Source organism: Microtus oregoni, unplaced genomic scaffold (assembly GCF_018167655.1).
Source record: "Microtus oregoni isolate MIOR12 unplaced genomic scaffold, Mior012 000019F_ref0000042, whole genome shotgun sequence".
Taxonomy (NCBI): Eukaryota; Metazoa; Chordata; class Mammalia; order Rodentia; family Cricetidae; genus Microtus; species Microtus oregoni.
This window is the reverse complement of record NW_024543078.1, coordinates 5,116,987-5,133,582: the sequence shown is the minus strand read 5'-3', so window position 1 is coordinate 5,133,582 and position 16,596 is coordinate 5,116,987. Positions and strand designations below refer to the sequence as shown.

At 38.4% G+C, this 16,596-nt stretch overlaps 1 protein-coding gene across 1 annotated transcript; it reads right to left on the bottom strand.

The window, feature by feature from the left end:
• Positions 1–12,519: 12,519 nt before the first annotated feature.
• Positions 12,520–13,344, bottom strand: LOC121459573 (proteasome subunit alpha type-7-like). Its single transcript, XM_041669471.1, has one exon. It carries the CDS (start codon positions 13,342–13,344, stop codon positions 12,520–12,522), a length of 825 nt encoding a protein of 274 aa, XP_041525405.1.
• Between the last annotated feature and the right edge of the window lie 3,252 nt (positions 13,345–16,596).

Here is a 16,596-nt window from a genome sequence, read left to right as displayed (position 1 = left end):
AACAGACTGTTTGAAGAAATACAGACACTTTTACCTAAATGGGGATTGCAAATTGCTCCTGAAAAATTCAGAAGGGAGATTCTGTTAATGATTTAGGTTATAGAATAGGTTTGCAAAAAATTAAGACACAAAAGGCACAAATTAGGAGAGATCGGCTATGGACTCTTAATGACTTTCAAAGACTGTTAGGAGACATTTCCAGTCTACGACCAGCTATTGGGATAACACCTGATCTAATAATTCATTTGAACAAAACCTTGGATGGTGACAAAGATGTAAACAGTCCCAGAGAATTAACAGCTGAAGCAAAAAAGGAACTGACAATGATTGAGGAGAAATTACAACAGGCACATGTGGACAGGGTGAATCCAGAACTCGATTGTATTCTCATCATATTACCATCAAAAATTTCTCCTACAGGAATTTTAATGCAGAGAGATGATATTATCATGGAATGGATCTTTTTACCACATAAACCAAGTAAGAAACTGAAAACTTACGTGAAAAAAGTCTCTGAGTTAATTATAAAAGGCAAGCTGAGACTTCGTCAAGTAGCAGGCATAGACCCAGCAGAAATTATAGTGCCTTTCACTGCTGATGAACTAAAGAAATTATGGGAAGATATTGAACCATGGCAAAGAGCTTGTGCTAATTTTTTGGGAGACATTAATAACAACTACCCACAAAGCAAGCCGCTTAACTTCATAAAGAGAACTTCTTGGATCCTTCCTCGAATCGTCCGTGATGCTCCAATAACTGGAGCCCGTACATTCTATACTGATGCCAATAAATCAGGGAAGGCAGGTTACAAATCAGAAGACTTGGGTAAGGTGGAACAAAGTCCTTATGATGCTGTCCAGAAGGCAGAATTATACGCCATTCTTATGGTACTAAGAGATTTTAAAGAACCTATTAATATAGTTACTGATTCAAAATATGCAGAAAGAGTTATTTTACATACTGAAACTGCTGAATTTATACCTGATGATACAGAACTAACTTCATTGTTTATCCAGGTTCAAGATTTGATCAGGAACAGGCTTTGCCTATGTACATAACACATATCCGATCCCATATGGGTCTGCCAGGTCCTCTAGCACAAGGTAATGCAGAAATTGATCAATTATTGATTGGTAGTGTGCTACAAGCCTCTGAATTTCATAAAAAATATCATGTTAATAGCAAAGGTTTGAAGAAAGAGTTTTCTATTACAAGCTAAGGAGATTGTAAAGAAATACCCTACTTGCTCTTTCTATAACCAAATGCCACTGCCTGCAGGGGCTAATCCAAAGGACACCCAAAGGAATGAAATCTGGCAGATGGATGTGTTCCACTTTGCAGAATTTGGCAAATTGAAGTATGTTCATCACACCATTGACACTTATTCAGGCTTTCAGTGGGCAACTGCTTTAAGTTCAGAAAAAGCTGATTCAGTAATCACTCATTTATTAGAAGTCATGGCTATCATGGGTATACCTACACAAATAAAGATGGATAATGGTCCTGCTTATGTCTCTAGGAAAATGAAACGGTTTTTGGATTATTACAATATCAAGCATGTTACAGGTATACCATACAATCCTACAGGTCAAGCAGTCATAGAAAGATCAAATCGAACTATAAAGGATATGTTGAACAAACAGAAAGGGGTGGAAAACACCCCCAGAAATAGGTTACATAATGCTTTGTTAAGCTTGAATTTTCTCAACGCTAATGAGAAGGGAATAACGGCTGCAGAAAGACATTGGATAATGGAAAAGTCTACTGAACTAAATCAACCAGTTTATTTCAAGGATGTGCTGACCTCACAATGGAAGCCAGGAGATGTGCTGCATTGGGGAAGGGGTTTTGCTCTTATCTCCACAGGTGAGGAAAAATTGTGGATACCATCAATATTAATAAAGGTTCGGTTTGAAGAAGAGAAGTCACTTGGAAAAGATAAGTAGCAATTCATTCACACGAATGGCGAGCATACTGAGTGTAAGGATTACAGATCGGTTGGGGGCAGGGTTCTTTTCTTATCTCCACAGGAAAATATTCATCTTCAAAGAATTTAAGGGACCCTGAATATTTAATTACTGATGGATGGAAAATAGTTACGACCCACTAAGGATCAACAATAAAATTCTATACATTCTGTAAGTATTGACATATATATATATATATATATATATACATATATGTATGTTTTATTGAACACTTCTTTATAAATGTGTAGAGCTGGTTTTGGGGTTGGACTATGGCTCAGTCCCTCTTCAATTCCAAGCCTGTTGATAAGAGTTATTTCAGAGTTTCTGTCTCAGGTCAGGAGCCATGAAATGGGACAGAATAAGAATAATTTTATACTTGATAAACTTTCTTTGCCTTTCCTCATATATGTGTCTTTCTTTATATGTCATTATATGTCCTTGTTGTTAGTGTTTAAATTTCCCATAACAAGCAACAAATTTTCCTACAGTAATCTTTGAAGTTTCCAGGATGAAGATGGGGCCCTACAACATCAACTCAATCTGGTTTTTACGACGTCATGAATATTTTTTTTGAGTGCTAATATTAGACCTGTTTTTTGGAACCAACTGCATGAGACATTTTAGAATGATGCACATTTTTGACAACACTCTGGCCAGACCTTCTCAAAACGCTCAGAGACTAGTTATAATTTTCTTAGGTCAAAGGTTAATTTGGGAATTTTACCATCATTTGCTTTCACAGGGGCCCCTAAGAAGAACGTCGCCCCCATGTCAGCTAGAATCAATCTAAGAGGACGACGTCCCCTCTCCCAACAGAGTTTGCCCACAGGGTTAGGGACATCTTTTAGTGATTGGTTTAGGGTTGAGGGGATGGGAAGATATTGTATGGAATTAGGGGTATATTCAAAAAAAAGGGCGGGATTAACTGGTTTGATGGGATGATTGATATTTGTGACTTACTGTTTTTAAAAAATTATATTGGTACTGTTTCTTGTATATTGATATATTAAATATTGAATGTGAGTGTTCCTACCTCTATTTTTGTATGAGTATGCTTACATTGTATTGATACATCTACCATATCACAATGTACATTTCTACCTCTGAAACTGTTTATGTAATAACATTGTTTACATTTGATATATAATGACATTGTTTACAGGTGAAGATCATTGTCTTCATATATTGCACAGTTGTTTATTCTCTTAGTTTTCAAATTAGATAGATATTGAGAATTATATGTTTGTCATATTTATTTTTAGGTTAATCAGGTCTTTTAGATACATAGAGATTATATTTAGTATAGATAGTATAATCTTCAGCCTCTTCGAAGAGCTGTAGAAAATGGCCTTTAATCTAACCTAGAATTCTGTGCCAACGAGACACAATTACTCCTGGCAATGCCACTCTACTCCTGAGAGAACATTGAGCACCAAAGACACTTCACTGGGAGCTTGTCTTCTTGGCAGAACCGGCCTTTGGGTTAAGAAAAGCCCATACCTCAACTACTGACTAAGATATGAAACAGGATTGTCTTGTCTTGCCAAGACAGGGTAGGATAATTCTAAGAAAGTTCCTTGCACTTGATAATGGTATGTCAGTTATGTTAGGCCTTAGCCAAAGTTGGTTGACTCAACATTGCAAACGAGACTTTGGGTGATTGCCCAGGTAGTCAGTTGTCTCTGTCATTTGTTGCACATTTTGGATATCTCTCATTTGTTAAGTAATATTTATTCCCTTCTCAGATCTTTGATGGAGTTGAAGATTATTTAATTGTAATTACTCTACATTATTTAGACTCCTTGAGATAGAATGTCTAGCAAAACTTTTGTTCTCAATATTGTTTGTAATATTTATCATTTGTTATTATTGTTTATAGTTATATTTGGTTTAGTTCTGTCTTATTTAGACAAAAGAGGGAGATATTGAGTTAAGCCAGCCCCTTTAGGGGGCAGGTTTGCCTCGGCAAATGCATACGGATAAATCGGGCACGCGGGAGGCGGCTCGGCCCTTTCTTTCCTACCTCCTGTGCTACGCGGGAACCTTGGTTCTGTAAGTTTATTTAATCATTAAAGTTGTATATATTCTTTAATATCTGCCTGCATTTATTCAAGCCGATACAGATATTGTCTTTACTGAAAAAAATTTTATACCTTGGGTTCATATATACAGAAAAAGGCTCAGAAGCTAAATGAATCAATGAGAGCACTAGAACAGCACACAGCACTGCAGATTCAGACTTGACAAAAGGCAGTGGTAAAAAGATTTGAAACAATTGAGGAAATTATTGGAACTGATGAGCAGGAAGACGGTGCAGGAATAATATTTTGCCTCACCAGTACAAGTCAAAGTCAGGAATGACTTACACAGAGTTTTTACTGCTTCTCCAGTAATATCCTTTGAGAAACCAAATGGTATATCAAAGTTGTTTGATTTTCATTTCCCTGATGGCTAAAGATATTGAACATTTTCTTAAGTATCTTTTAGGAATTTCATATTCTTCTGTTGAAAATTTTCTATTTAGTTCTGTACTCCATTTTTTAAATGGTTTATTTAGAATTTTGATGTCTCATTTCTTGAGTTCTTTATATATTTTGGAGATCAGTCACTTGTCTGATGTGGGGTTGGTAAAGATCTTTTCCCATTCAGTAGGATGTCTTTTTGTCCTATTGACTGTGTACTTTGCTTTACAGAAACTTCTCATTTTCAGGAGGTTCCATTTATTTATTGTTGCTCTCAGTGTCTGTGCTACTGGGGTTATACATAGGAAGTGGTCTCCTGTGCCCTAGCATTGAAGACTACTTCCCACTTTCTCTTCTATCAAGTTCAGTGTGCTCAGATTTATAATGAGATCTTTAATCTATTTGGACTTCAGTTTTGTGCAAGGAGATAGATATGAATCAATTTTAATTCTTTGACATGTTGACATCCAATTATGCCAGCATCATTTGCTGAAGATGCTTTCAATTTTCCTATTGTATAATTTTAGCTTTTGTCAAAAATTGGATGTTCATAGATGCTTTTATTATATTTAGATATGTTCCTTGTATCACTGATTTCTCCAAGACCTTTATCATGAAGGAGTGTTGGATTTTGTTGAATGCTTTCTCAGCATCTAATTAAGTGATTATATGTTTTTTCCTTTAACTTTATTATATGATGTATTACCTTAACAGAGTTTTGTATTTTGACCCAGCCCTGCATCTCTAGGATGAGACTGACTTGATCACTGGTGGATAATTTTTTGATGTGTTCTTTGATTTGGTTTGCCAATATTTTACTGAGTATTTTTGCATACATGTTCATAAGTGAGATTGGTCTGTAATTCTCTTTCTTGGTTGAGTCTTTGTGCGGTTTCAGTATCAGGGTAACTGTAGCCTCATAAAAAGAGTTTTACAATGTTCCTTCTGTTCCTATTATTTGAAACACTTTGAGGAATATAGGTATTAGCTATTCTTGGAAGTTCTGGTAGAATTCTGCATTAAAACCATCTGGCCCTAGCATTTTTTTGGTTGGGAGGTTTTTGATGACAGCTTCTATTTCCTTGCAGTTTATTATTCTATTTAAATTGCTCACTTGGTCTTAAATTAATTTTGGTATGTGGTATCTATTAGAAAATTTTCCATTTCTTTTACATTTTCCAATTTTGTGGAGTACCAGTTATGTAGTATAACCTAATGATTCTCTGAATTTCCTTAGTGTCTGTTGTTATGTCCCCCTTTTCATTTCTGGTGTTGTTAATTTGATCTTCTCTCTCCGCCTTTTGATTAGTTTGGATAAGAATTTGTCTATCTTGTTAACTCTTTATTTCATTATTTCTTTGTATTGTTTTCTTTGTTTCTATTTTGTTGATATCAGTCCTAAATTTGATTATTTCCTGTCTTCTACTCCTCCTCCATGAGTCTGCTTCTTTTTGTTCTAGAGCTTTTAGGTGTGCTATTAAGTCATTGATGTAAGCATTCTACATTTTCTTTATGTGGGCACTTAGTGCTATGCACTTTTCTCTTACTTAGCTTTGCTTTCATAGTGTCCCATAGGCTTAGGTACGTTGTGCCTTCATTTTCTTTGAATTGTAGGAAATCTTTAATTTCTTTATTTCTTTCTTTCTTTCTTTCTTTCTTTCTTTCTTTCTTTCTTGACCCAGGAGTGGTACAGTTGTTCACAGTTCAATTTTCATGAGTTCGCAAGCTTTCTGAGAGTAGTATTGTTAAATTCTAACTTTAATCCATGGTGATCTGATAAGACATAGTGGGTTACTTCGGTTTTTTTGTATCTGTGGAGCTTTACTTCATTACCGAGTATATGATCAATTTTAGAAAAGGTTCCATGAGGTGTTGAGAAAAAAATATATTCTTTTGTGTTTCGGTAGAATATTCTATAAATGACTGTTAAGTCGATTTGATTCATGACATCTGTTAGTTCTGTTATTTCTCTGTTAAGTTTCTTTCTTGTTTACCTGTCCATTGGCAAGAGTAGAATGTTGAAGTCTCCGACTATTAGTGTGTAGGGTTTGAAGTGTGATTATGTTTTAGTAAGTTTCTTTTACATATGTGGGTGTTCTTGAATTAGGGGTATAGATGTTCAGGATTGAAACTACATCTTAATGGGTTTTCTATTATAACTATAAAGTGTCCTCCACTCTTCTGATTGATTTTAGTTTGAAACATATTTTGTTAGATATTAGAATAGCAGTCCTAGCTGTCCTGGAACTTGCTCTTGTAGACCCACCTGGCCTCGAACTCACAGGGATTCTCCTACCTCTGCCTCCTGAGTACTGGTACTAAAGGCATGCACTACCATGCCCTGGCCTCCTTTGTAGCTCTTAATATTATTTCTTTATACTGTATGTTTTTCATTATTATTATATGGCGAAGGGACATGTTTTTTTATCCAGTCTATTTGGTATTCTGTAAACTTCTTGTACCTTCATAGGGATATCCTTCTTTAGATTGGGAAAGTTTTCTTCTATGACTTTGTTGAATATATTTTCTGTGCCTTTGAGCTGGAGTTTTTCTTCTTCTAACCCTATTATTCTTAGGTTTGTTTTTTTCATGGTGTCCCAGTTTTCCTGGATGTTTTGTGTAAAAAAATTCTTAGATTTAATATTTTATTTGACAAATGAGTCTATTTCCTTTACAGTATCTTCAACACCTAAGATTCTCTGTTCTATCTCTTGTAGTCTATTGGTTATACTTGTCTCTGTAGTTCCTATTTGTTTACATATCTCTAATTCTCTTGGTTTGTGTTTTCTTTATTACCTCTATTTCAGTCTTCAAGTCTTCAACTGTTTGCTTCACCAGTTTGATTATTTTTTCTTGATTTTCTTGGGTTTCTTTGAGGAATTTATTAATTTCTTCCAATATTTTGTTTTCCCTTTCCTCCATATCTTTAGGAGAGTTTTTCATTTCCTCTTTAAAGGTCTCCATCATTTTCATAAAGTTATGTTTAAAGGCATTTTCTTCTGCTTCTTCTGGGATAGAATGATCAAGTTTTCCTGTTGTGTGACCACTGGGTTCTGGTGTTACCATGGTGGTTTTGGATAAATTCTTGAATTGGCACCTGCTAATCTTTTTCTTCAAATGAAGCCGGCACTGTCTTTGCATCTTGGTCCAATCCTTGCAGTGGTTGTCTGAGTGTTTGGTAATTTTTCTTGGTCTCCTCTGTACTGTCAACATCTGTGTCTCTGGGAGCCTCTGAAGTCTCTCTAAGCCTGCTCTCTTGGTCTTCTCTACTGGTTGATCCTCTCTCTTGGTTCCCCCAGTGTTATAACAAGCTCTTGGTCTCATCAGTATTGTAGCAAGCTCTTGATCCACTCTGTATTATAGAAAGCTCTTCATTCCATCAGTATTTTAACAAGCTGTGTTTCATAGTTTCACCAAGGTTGATGGAGGATAGGCAAGTTTGGGGGCAAGTGGGAAGATATTATCTTATAATAAATCTTTTTTATTGATATTTATTGAGCTCTGCTCCCTGCCTTTACCCTCCCTCCCTTCAAGCCTCTGCCAAGGTCCCTATGCTCCCAATTCACTCAGGAGATCTTGTCTTTTTATACTTTCTACTTCCCATGTAGATTATATCTATGTAAGTCTCTCTTAGTGTCCACATTGTTGTCTAAGTTCTCTGGGATTGTGGTTTGTATGCTGGCTTTCTTTGCTTTATGTTTAAAAACAACCTATGAGTGAGTATATGTAATAATTGTCTTTCTGTGTCTGGGTTACCTCACTCAAAATAATGTTTTCTAGTCTCATCCATTTTTCTGCAAAATTCAAGCTATTGTTATTTTTTCTGCTGTGTAGTACTCCATTGTGTAAATGTACCACAATTTGCTAATCTATTCTTTGATCAAGGGACAGTTAGGTTGTTTCCAGGTTCTGGCTATGACAAACAAAGCTGTTATGAACATAGTTGAGCACATGTCCTTGCGGCACAATTGAGCATCCTTTGGATATATACCCAAAAGTGGTATTATTGGGTCTTGAGGTAGGTTGTGTTGTGGGAGCTCCTTCTGCTCCTTCAGCCAATAGCCGCTGAAATACCAGCTCATTGGGGAGTGGTCTCTCTCTTTAAAAAAGCAGCAACTATCCTCCGCGCCCTCTCTTGCTTTTGGCTCTGCTTCTGGCAACTAGGCTCCTTTCCTGATTGCATAGAGGGCAGTTGTCTGGGACAGTGGTCTGTAAGTTTTCCCCTTTAAATAAATAACTATTCTATTAATCATAATTCTGAACTGGTGTGGGATTGTTTATGACTTATGCCTTCATCAGGTGCCCAACATGGGGCATGAACCCACGACCCTGAGATTAAGAGTCTTATACTCTACCAACTGAGCTAGTGGGAGAATTATCTGTATTCTGTAAATCAAGTATTTTAATAAAACACTGATTGGCCAGGCAGGAAGTATAGGCAAATCAACAAGACAGGAAGTAGAGGCAGAACAATGAAAACAGGAGAATTCTAGGAAGGAGGAAGCCCATTCCCCATTCCTGCCCAGACCACCGAGAAGCAACATGTGAGCTGCCTGTTGTAAAAGGTACAGAGCCACATGGCTAGCATAGATAAGAACAATGGGTTAATATAAGCTACAAGAGATAATAAGAAGACTGAGCTAATGGGCCAAACAGTTTTATAACTTATGGAGATCTCTGTGTGATATTCTATGGGGCTTGCCGGCTGTGTGGTACTAGGTGGGATGAAAACCCCAATGAGCAGGCCCTCGTGTTACAAAATGGAGCCCACATGGATAACTACATCCATAAAAAGCCTGAGAAAGCTTGGGAAAGAATAGAGTAAATCATGTTTTCTTGGTAGCAGCAATTTCTTGGGTCTGCTCTGCTTGCTAGAGGCACTCTCATTTAAGAGAGGCTTCCTGACTCAGCTTTAGCTGCAAAACCCTACAGCTCTTGAAGAGGTCCTGCCAAGAAACACTTAAATAGTGTTGATAAAAAGCAGACCACATGCTTTTTTGTTTTCAACTGTAGCAGGAAAAAAAAAAAAGCTGTGCCGTTTTAAAATGCTGGCTTTCTGAGCTGTCCTGCCAGGGCAAACTCTGACTCTTTCAGGCAGGCAGTTGACTGAGTGTGGTCTGTGAGCAGAATGCTGCAGCTTGCTTGCTGGCAGAGACCTTGAAATGCCATAGAGTTGTGGCAATAAACATGGCTACAGCCAGTACCTCCACCATGAGGCTGGAATGCTATGGAATGATCTGGATCCAGTCATCAAAGCGATGGCTTTAATCCTCTCCTTAAAGACTCATATAGTCAGAAAAAGAGAGATATATAGTAAAGAGAGATTCAAAGGAAAAAACCTCTAAATGGTTTACAGTGTGTTAAAAATATATGTAGGCTAAAGGTTAAAGTTCTTAAAAAAGAAAGAGAGTAGTTGGATGTGGTGGTACACACCTTTAATCCCAACACTTGGGAGGCAGAAGTAGATTGATCTCTGTTACTTCAAGATGTGGCGGGACACACCTTTAATCACAATGCCTGGGAGGCAGAGACAGATGGGTCTCTGTGAGTTCAAGGACAGCCTGTTCTGCAGAGTTAATCCAGGACAAAGATATACAGAGAACCAGTCTCAAAAAGTAAAAGTAAAAATAAAAGAAATAGAGGCTAAGTAAAGCCACATAAAGATGGAAAATACACACAGAATCTTGATACTGTATGATATTATGCTTTCTTTGAATTGTTTTAATGCTGAGGAAGGAGCAACAGCTGCTAAAAGATATTTGGTTATAAATACTGCCGAATTAATCAAAGATAGGTATTTTAAAGATACCTTGACTTCAAAATTGAAGTCAAAACGTATGTTACTTTGGGGAAGAGATTTTGCTTTGATTTCCACAGAAAATGAGAGGATTTGGATTCATTCTGAGTTAAGAAAAATCCAGTTTGATCAAGGAAGACCACCTGAGAAATCTCCAGTAGGAACAGATGACCTGGGTGTCTGAGTTCTATACCCAAAACAGATTCAAAACTGCTGCCTGAGGTGATCAAGACTCACAAGATACTCCAGTCAGGACTTGATGATAATTTTCTTTTGGTCCCCATAAGATTTTTCAGCACCCCCAACCAGCAGGAAGTAGCCTGGATAACTATGCCCACATTCCCAAAAAATGAACTATGGATATTATCCTTTGTTTAAGAAAAAAGAGGGGGAAGTGATGTGGGAGAATTATCTGTATTCTGTCAATTATGTATTTTAATAAAACACTGATTGGCCAGACAGGAAGTATAGGTGGGTAAACCAGACAGGAAGTAGAACAGGAGAATGCTGGGAAGGAGGAAGCCCATTCCCCATTCCTGCCCAGACCACCGAGAAGCAACATGTGAGCTGCCTGCTGTGAAAGGTACAGAGCCACATGGCTAGCATAGATAAGAACAATGGGTTAATATAAGCTACAAGAGCTAATAAGAAGACAGAGCTAATAGGCCAATCAGTTTTATAACTTATGGAGATCTCTGTGTGGTTTTCTTTGGGGCTTGCCAGCTGTGGGGTTTCTTAATTTTCTGAGAAATCACCACAATGAAATCCAAAGAGGTTGTACCAACTTGCATTCCCACCAGCAATGCAGAAGTGTTCCCTTTTCCCCCACAATCTCTCCAGCATAAGTTGTCATCAGTGTTTTTGATCTTGGCCATTCTTACAGGTGTAAGATGGAATCTGAGTTGTTTTGATTTGCATTCCTCTGATGACTAAGGATGTTGAACATTTCCTTAAGTGTCTTTCAACCATTTTAGATTCCTCTGTTGAGAGTTCTCTGTTTAGATCTGTACTCCATTTTTATTGGATTATGTGATCTTTTGGTGTCCAATTTTTTGAGTTCTTTATATATTTTGGAGATGCAATGCCCATAAAAATCCAAGCAAAATTTCTCAAAGACCTCAAAAAAACAGTATTCAACTTCATTTGGTAAAGCAAAAAAACAGGATAGCCAAAACAATCCTGTACAATAAAAGAACTTCTGGAGGCATCACAATCCTTGACTTCAAACTGTACTACAGAGCTACAGTACTGAATACAGCCTGGTACTGGCATAAGAACAGACAGGAGGAGCAATGGAACCACATAGAAGGCTCAGATATCAATCCACACATCTTCAAACACCTAATCTTTGATAAAGAAGCAAAAAATATCAAATGGAAAAAAGGAAGCGTATTTAACAAGTAGTGCTGGCATAACTGGATATCAACATGTAGAAAAATTAAAATAGACCCATATTTATCACCATGCACAAAACTCAAGTCCAAATGGATAAAAGACTTCAACATAAAGCAAGCCATACTGAACTTATAGAAGAGAAAGTGGGAAGTACATTTGAACACATTGACACAGGGAACCACTTCCTAAATATAACCCCAGCAGCACAGACACTGAGACAAACAATAAATAAATGGGACCTCCTGAAACTGAAAAGCTTCTGTAAAGCAAAGGACACAGTCAACAAGACAAAACGACAGTGTACAGAATGGGAAACAATCTCCATAAATCTTTTTTCACACATCAAACAAGTAAAAAATTTAAAACTTAAGTAGAAATGGTTTCTGAATTAATTATAAAAGGAAAATTAAGACTTTTTCAAGTAGCAGGTATAGACTCAGCAGAGATTATAGTGTCCTTTACTACTGATGAAATTAAAAAAATTATGGAAAGACAAGGAACCATGGAAAAGAGCTTGTGTTAATTTTTAGGAGAGGTTAATAGCAATTCTCCCAAAATTGATAGAATTAAGCTTTTAAAGAAAACTACTTGGATTCTTCAATGAATTGTATGTGGTGTACCAATAACTGGAGCCCATACATTTTATACTGGTGCACATGAATCAAAAAAGGCAGGTTACAAATCAGAAGATTTAAGTAAGGTAGAACAAAGCCTCTATAGTCCTGTCTAAAGACAGAATTATATGCTATTTTCATGGTACTAGAGATTTTAAAGAACCTCTCAATATAGTTACTGATTCACAATATGCTGAAAGAGTAGTCTTGCATATTGAAACCACTGAATTTATACCAGATGATACAGAATTGACCTCACTATTTTTTTTAAATGGAGATGTTTATTGGGCTCCAGGACAAGCAGACAGAAGGCCCGCAACACCAAGGCTGAAAGCCGTTCCAAATAACGCACACTTCATGACGATGCTTTCTTTTGTTTCTTCTTTTTCATTTTCTTCTTTTTCTTTTTGGATCTCGGCAACATATTTCTCAATTTCTTCAGGATTTAGAATCTTGAATGGTTGATCCTGCCTCATGACAGCAAGTTCAATGTTTTTGCCACCTGACTGAACCACTTCCAGAAGTGCCTTTATGACTAGTTTGATGGTCAGAACATCTGTTTCGATGGCATCATCTGTGTAGTTCTTCTCCAAGAATTCACGCACTGACTTGTCTCCCCAACCTATGGCATTGGCCTTCCAGGCATGATATGTGCCTGAGGGATCAGTCTGATAGAGTCTGGGGATACCATCAAAGTCAAACCCCACAATGAGGGCAGAGATGCCAAATGGCCTGCACCCATTGCTCTGAGTATAGCGCTGCTTCAGACTGGCAATGTAGTGGGTGATGTACTCCACAGTGACTGGGTCTTCCACAGTCATCCAGTGGTTCTGGCACTCTACCCGGGCTCTGTTGATGACTCTCCTTGCATCAGCGGTGAGGCCTGCAAAGGCCACGCAGACGTTGTCATCCAAAGCACAGATCTTCTGGACTGTTCTTTCATCTTGTAGCTTGGCCACTGACTTTTTTTCCACACCAAGAACAACAATGTCCCTTCCTCGTTCACCAACCACAGTGGAGCCCTTCTTGACCACCTCTTGCGCGTATTCCACTTGGAAGAGGTGGCCATCGGGCAAGAAGATGGTGATGGCACTGTCATAGCTCATCCTGGCAGATGTGTGAGCTCAGCTTCTGTGGCTCAAAAGCCCTCACTATTTTTTGTAGAAGGGGCTTGGGCTGTTTCCTGCTGCCTGGCTAGCTTAGCCAATCTGTAGTGGGGAGGAGTGGGCCATGTCCTGCTCCCCACAAGGAATGCAGGCCCTTTGTTCTGTCCCACCCAGCTTGCTTACACCTGAAATAATTACACAGAAACTGTATTCATTTAAACACTCTCTGACTCATTAGCTCTAGCCTCTTACTGGCTAACTCTCACATCTTGATTTACCCATTTCTATTAATGTGTATCGCCACTTAACTGTGGCTTACTGGCATGAGTCTAACCAGCGTCTGTCTGGGGCAGGAGAATCATGGCATCTGCCACAACTATTCATACAGGTTCAAGATATAATCAGGTATAAGTTTGTCCCATATACATAGCATAAAACCAATCCTTGTGCCTGGTCCTCTACCACAAGGTAATGCAGAAATTGATTGATTATTGATGTGCTGAAGGCCTCAGAATTTCATAAAAAGTCATGTCAATAGCAAAGGTTTAAAGAAAGAGTTTTGTATTATACAGCAACAAGCTAATGAGGATTATAAGGAGATGTCCTATTTGCTCTTTCCATAACCAAATACCATTACCTTCAGGGAGTAACCCAAAGAGCACTCAAAGGAATGAAATCTCCACTTTACAGAATGTGGATATTTGAAATATGGACACCATACCATTGACACTTATTCAGGTTTTCAATGGGCAACTGCCTTGAGCTCAGAAAAGTCTGATTCAGTATTCAGGCACTTATTAGAAGTTATGGCCATCATGGATAAATCTGTACAATTTTGGTGTGGGATTAATGGCATTTCATCCCAGGTTGACCAGGAAGGCTTCTGCTGGTCTTTAGGGCCTCAGATGGGAGTAGCAGGGACTGCACTGACTGGGGGTCATATCGCAGTGTAAAGGAATTTCTGCCTTCGAGGACAGGCAGATCTCACAGCACTTCACTCCAAGATGACCGCCCCAGAGATGTCGCCTCCCACAGAGGGAGTGGAACTGACAGAGAAGTGGCACCTGTGGTGTTAACTGTGACTGTGCTCTCCTCAGTCTCACAATGCTTGATATGTCTGTCTCCTCATCATCAGGTGATGTAGAGGGATCAGACATGGAAGGGGTGGAGGTGAGAGAGAGATTACCCATTTTGTAGAGGGAAATAGCAGACTACCAACAGTCAGAGAGACGACGGTAGTCCACAGGGCTGGAAAATTTTGTTGGACCTTCATGTTTTATGCTCAGTGGGGTATTTCCCTGTTTTTTTGAGAAGGACTGTATGCTCATACAGTTTCCTGATTAGGAACGCTGTTCAGGAGCCAAGCCTTGGTGCCACATCCTAATGTAACAGCCCTTATGTGGAGACCTTAGGCAAATCAAAAGAGAAAAAAAAAATATGTCTTCCTTAACTGAATAGGCAGACAAGCGTGACAGACAACATAAAAGAAGGAAAGGATGGGGACTGAGAACACACATCGAGAGGCCTTCTCACCAAAAATAAACTGGGGATCAAGTGAGAAGAGAGAAATGACTAGAACCTGTTCCAGGCAAAACCTAAAAATTACAGCCACAATAAAAAAATAACTGACCAGGGTAAGTTCAAAACCTATGCTAGAAGTCCCTGTTCTAGATGGCAGATGTAGCTGGGCCCTGACGTCTTCCTCAGAGAGGGGGTGAGAAAGTGCAATGTCGATGAGCACAGACACAAGGGGTCTGGTGAAAGGGACACAGCAGACTCATTCATTTAACAACAGAGAAAAACTAATAAACCCTTAGCACCCAAGCATTGTGAGCCATTGACATCACATGCTCGCCCCTCATTGGCTAGGCAGGATCAGAGCCTCTGGTAGGCCGGGAAGGCTTCTGGTTGACTCCTCTGCCTGATAGGCCTTAATTCTCCCCCCCCCCAACACAGAGAGAAAGAGAGACAGAGAAAGACATACAAAGATAGAGGTAGAGAGAGAGAGAGAGAGAGAGAGAGAGAGAGAGAGAGAGAGAGAGACTGGAGAGAAAAACAGAGTCGCGCATACATACCAAGAAAGAGAGAGGGGTTAAAATATTTTCATTTTTGACAGGGAGGAGGTTGGTGTTTCTATGAAAGAGGTAATGGTCTATCTATTTCAGATAATGCCGTCTATTCCAGTGATCTTCTTTCTGTAGAGTTCAGGCTGGCCTAGAATCCAGGGAGTTGCACCTGCCTCTGCTTCCCAAGTGCTGGCATTAAAGGTGGTTTCCACCACAGCTTACTATTCCAGTGCCTCTGATAAGATATTCAGTATATTCTAAGTCAGATCTCAGACATGTTCAGAGTTTTTGAAACTCTAATATCCAACACCTGATGAGATTTACTGAATAAAAATATTTTTATATAATAGAATTTTGAATTATACCACTTACAGTTAGCTTATTGCTAACTTCAAAAATCAGTTTAATACTCAATATCTAGCTTCATTTCTGACATAGTTGATGTCCGTCAAATGCTCATTGACTGAGTGGGTGTTCTGTGTACATGGTGTTTCACTATAAGAAGTTGAAGAATGTGTCTCTCTGCTGTTCTGCTGCTCAGAGAATACCCTGCTTCGCCAAGAGCTAAGACACTCTTTATTCACTCCAGATAGCAAAAGGATGTTAACAGAGGTTTCTGTCTTGCCCAGTTCCTACAGTCATTAAGTCCTAAAGAAATCACACAGAGGTCTACATTAATTATAAACTGATTAGTGTCTCGGGCTTCTTATTAACACTTATAACTTACATTAGCCCATAATTCTTGTCCGTGTTAACCATGTGGCTTGGTACCTTTTTCAGTGAGGTAGTCACATCTTGCTTGCTCTGTGTCTGGTTTCCTCTCTCTCTTTCTGGGTGATGACTGCAGACTGAAACTTCCCTCTTAGAATTCTTATTGCCCCACCTCTACTTCCTGTCTGGTGGCCCCATCTATATTTTCTGCCTGGCTAATCAACATTTATTTAAAATGCAAGTGACAGGGTACAGACCATTGTCCGACAGCAAAAAGGCATTCTTATTCTAATTTTCTAAAGGGAACCTCCATTAAATTAATAATTTAAATATTGGTATGTCTCTGTCTTCCACATTTTGCTTTTATGGTGGTTAACAAAAAAGTGCTTAAAGAAACACTTGCTACTTCATTATAATAAAGTTATATATAAAAGTTTCTAAAGAACTTTTTAAAATGTCACTTACAATGTAATTC

What these genes read in the sequence shown, in the direction of transcription:
- LOC121459573 (XM_041669471.1), bottom strand. Translation starts at nt 13,344, where the DNA reads ATGAGCTATGACAGTGCCATCACCATCTTCTTGCCCGATGGCCACCTC.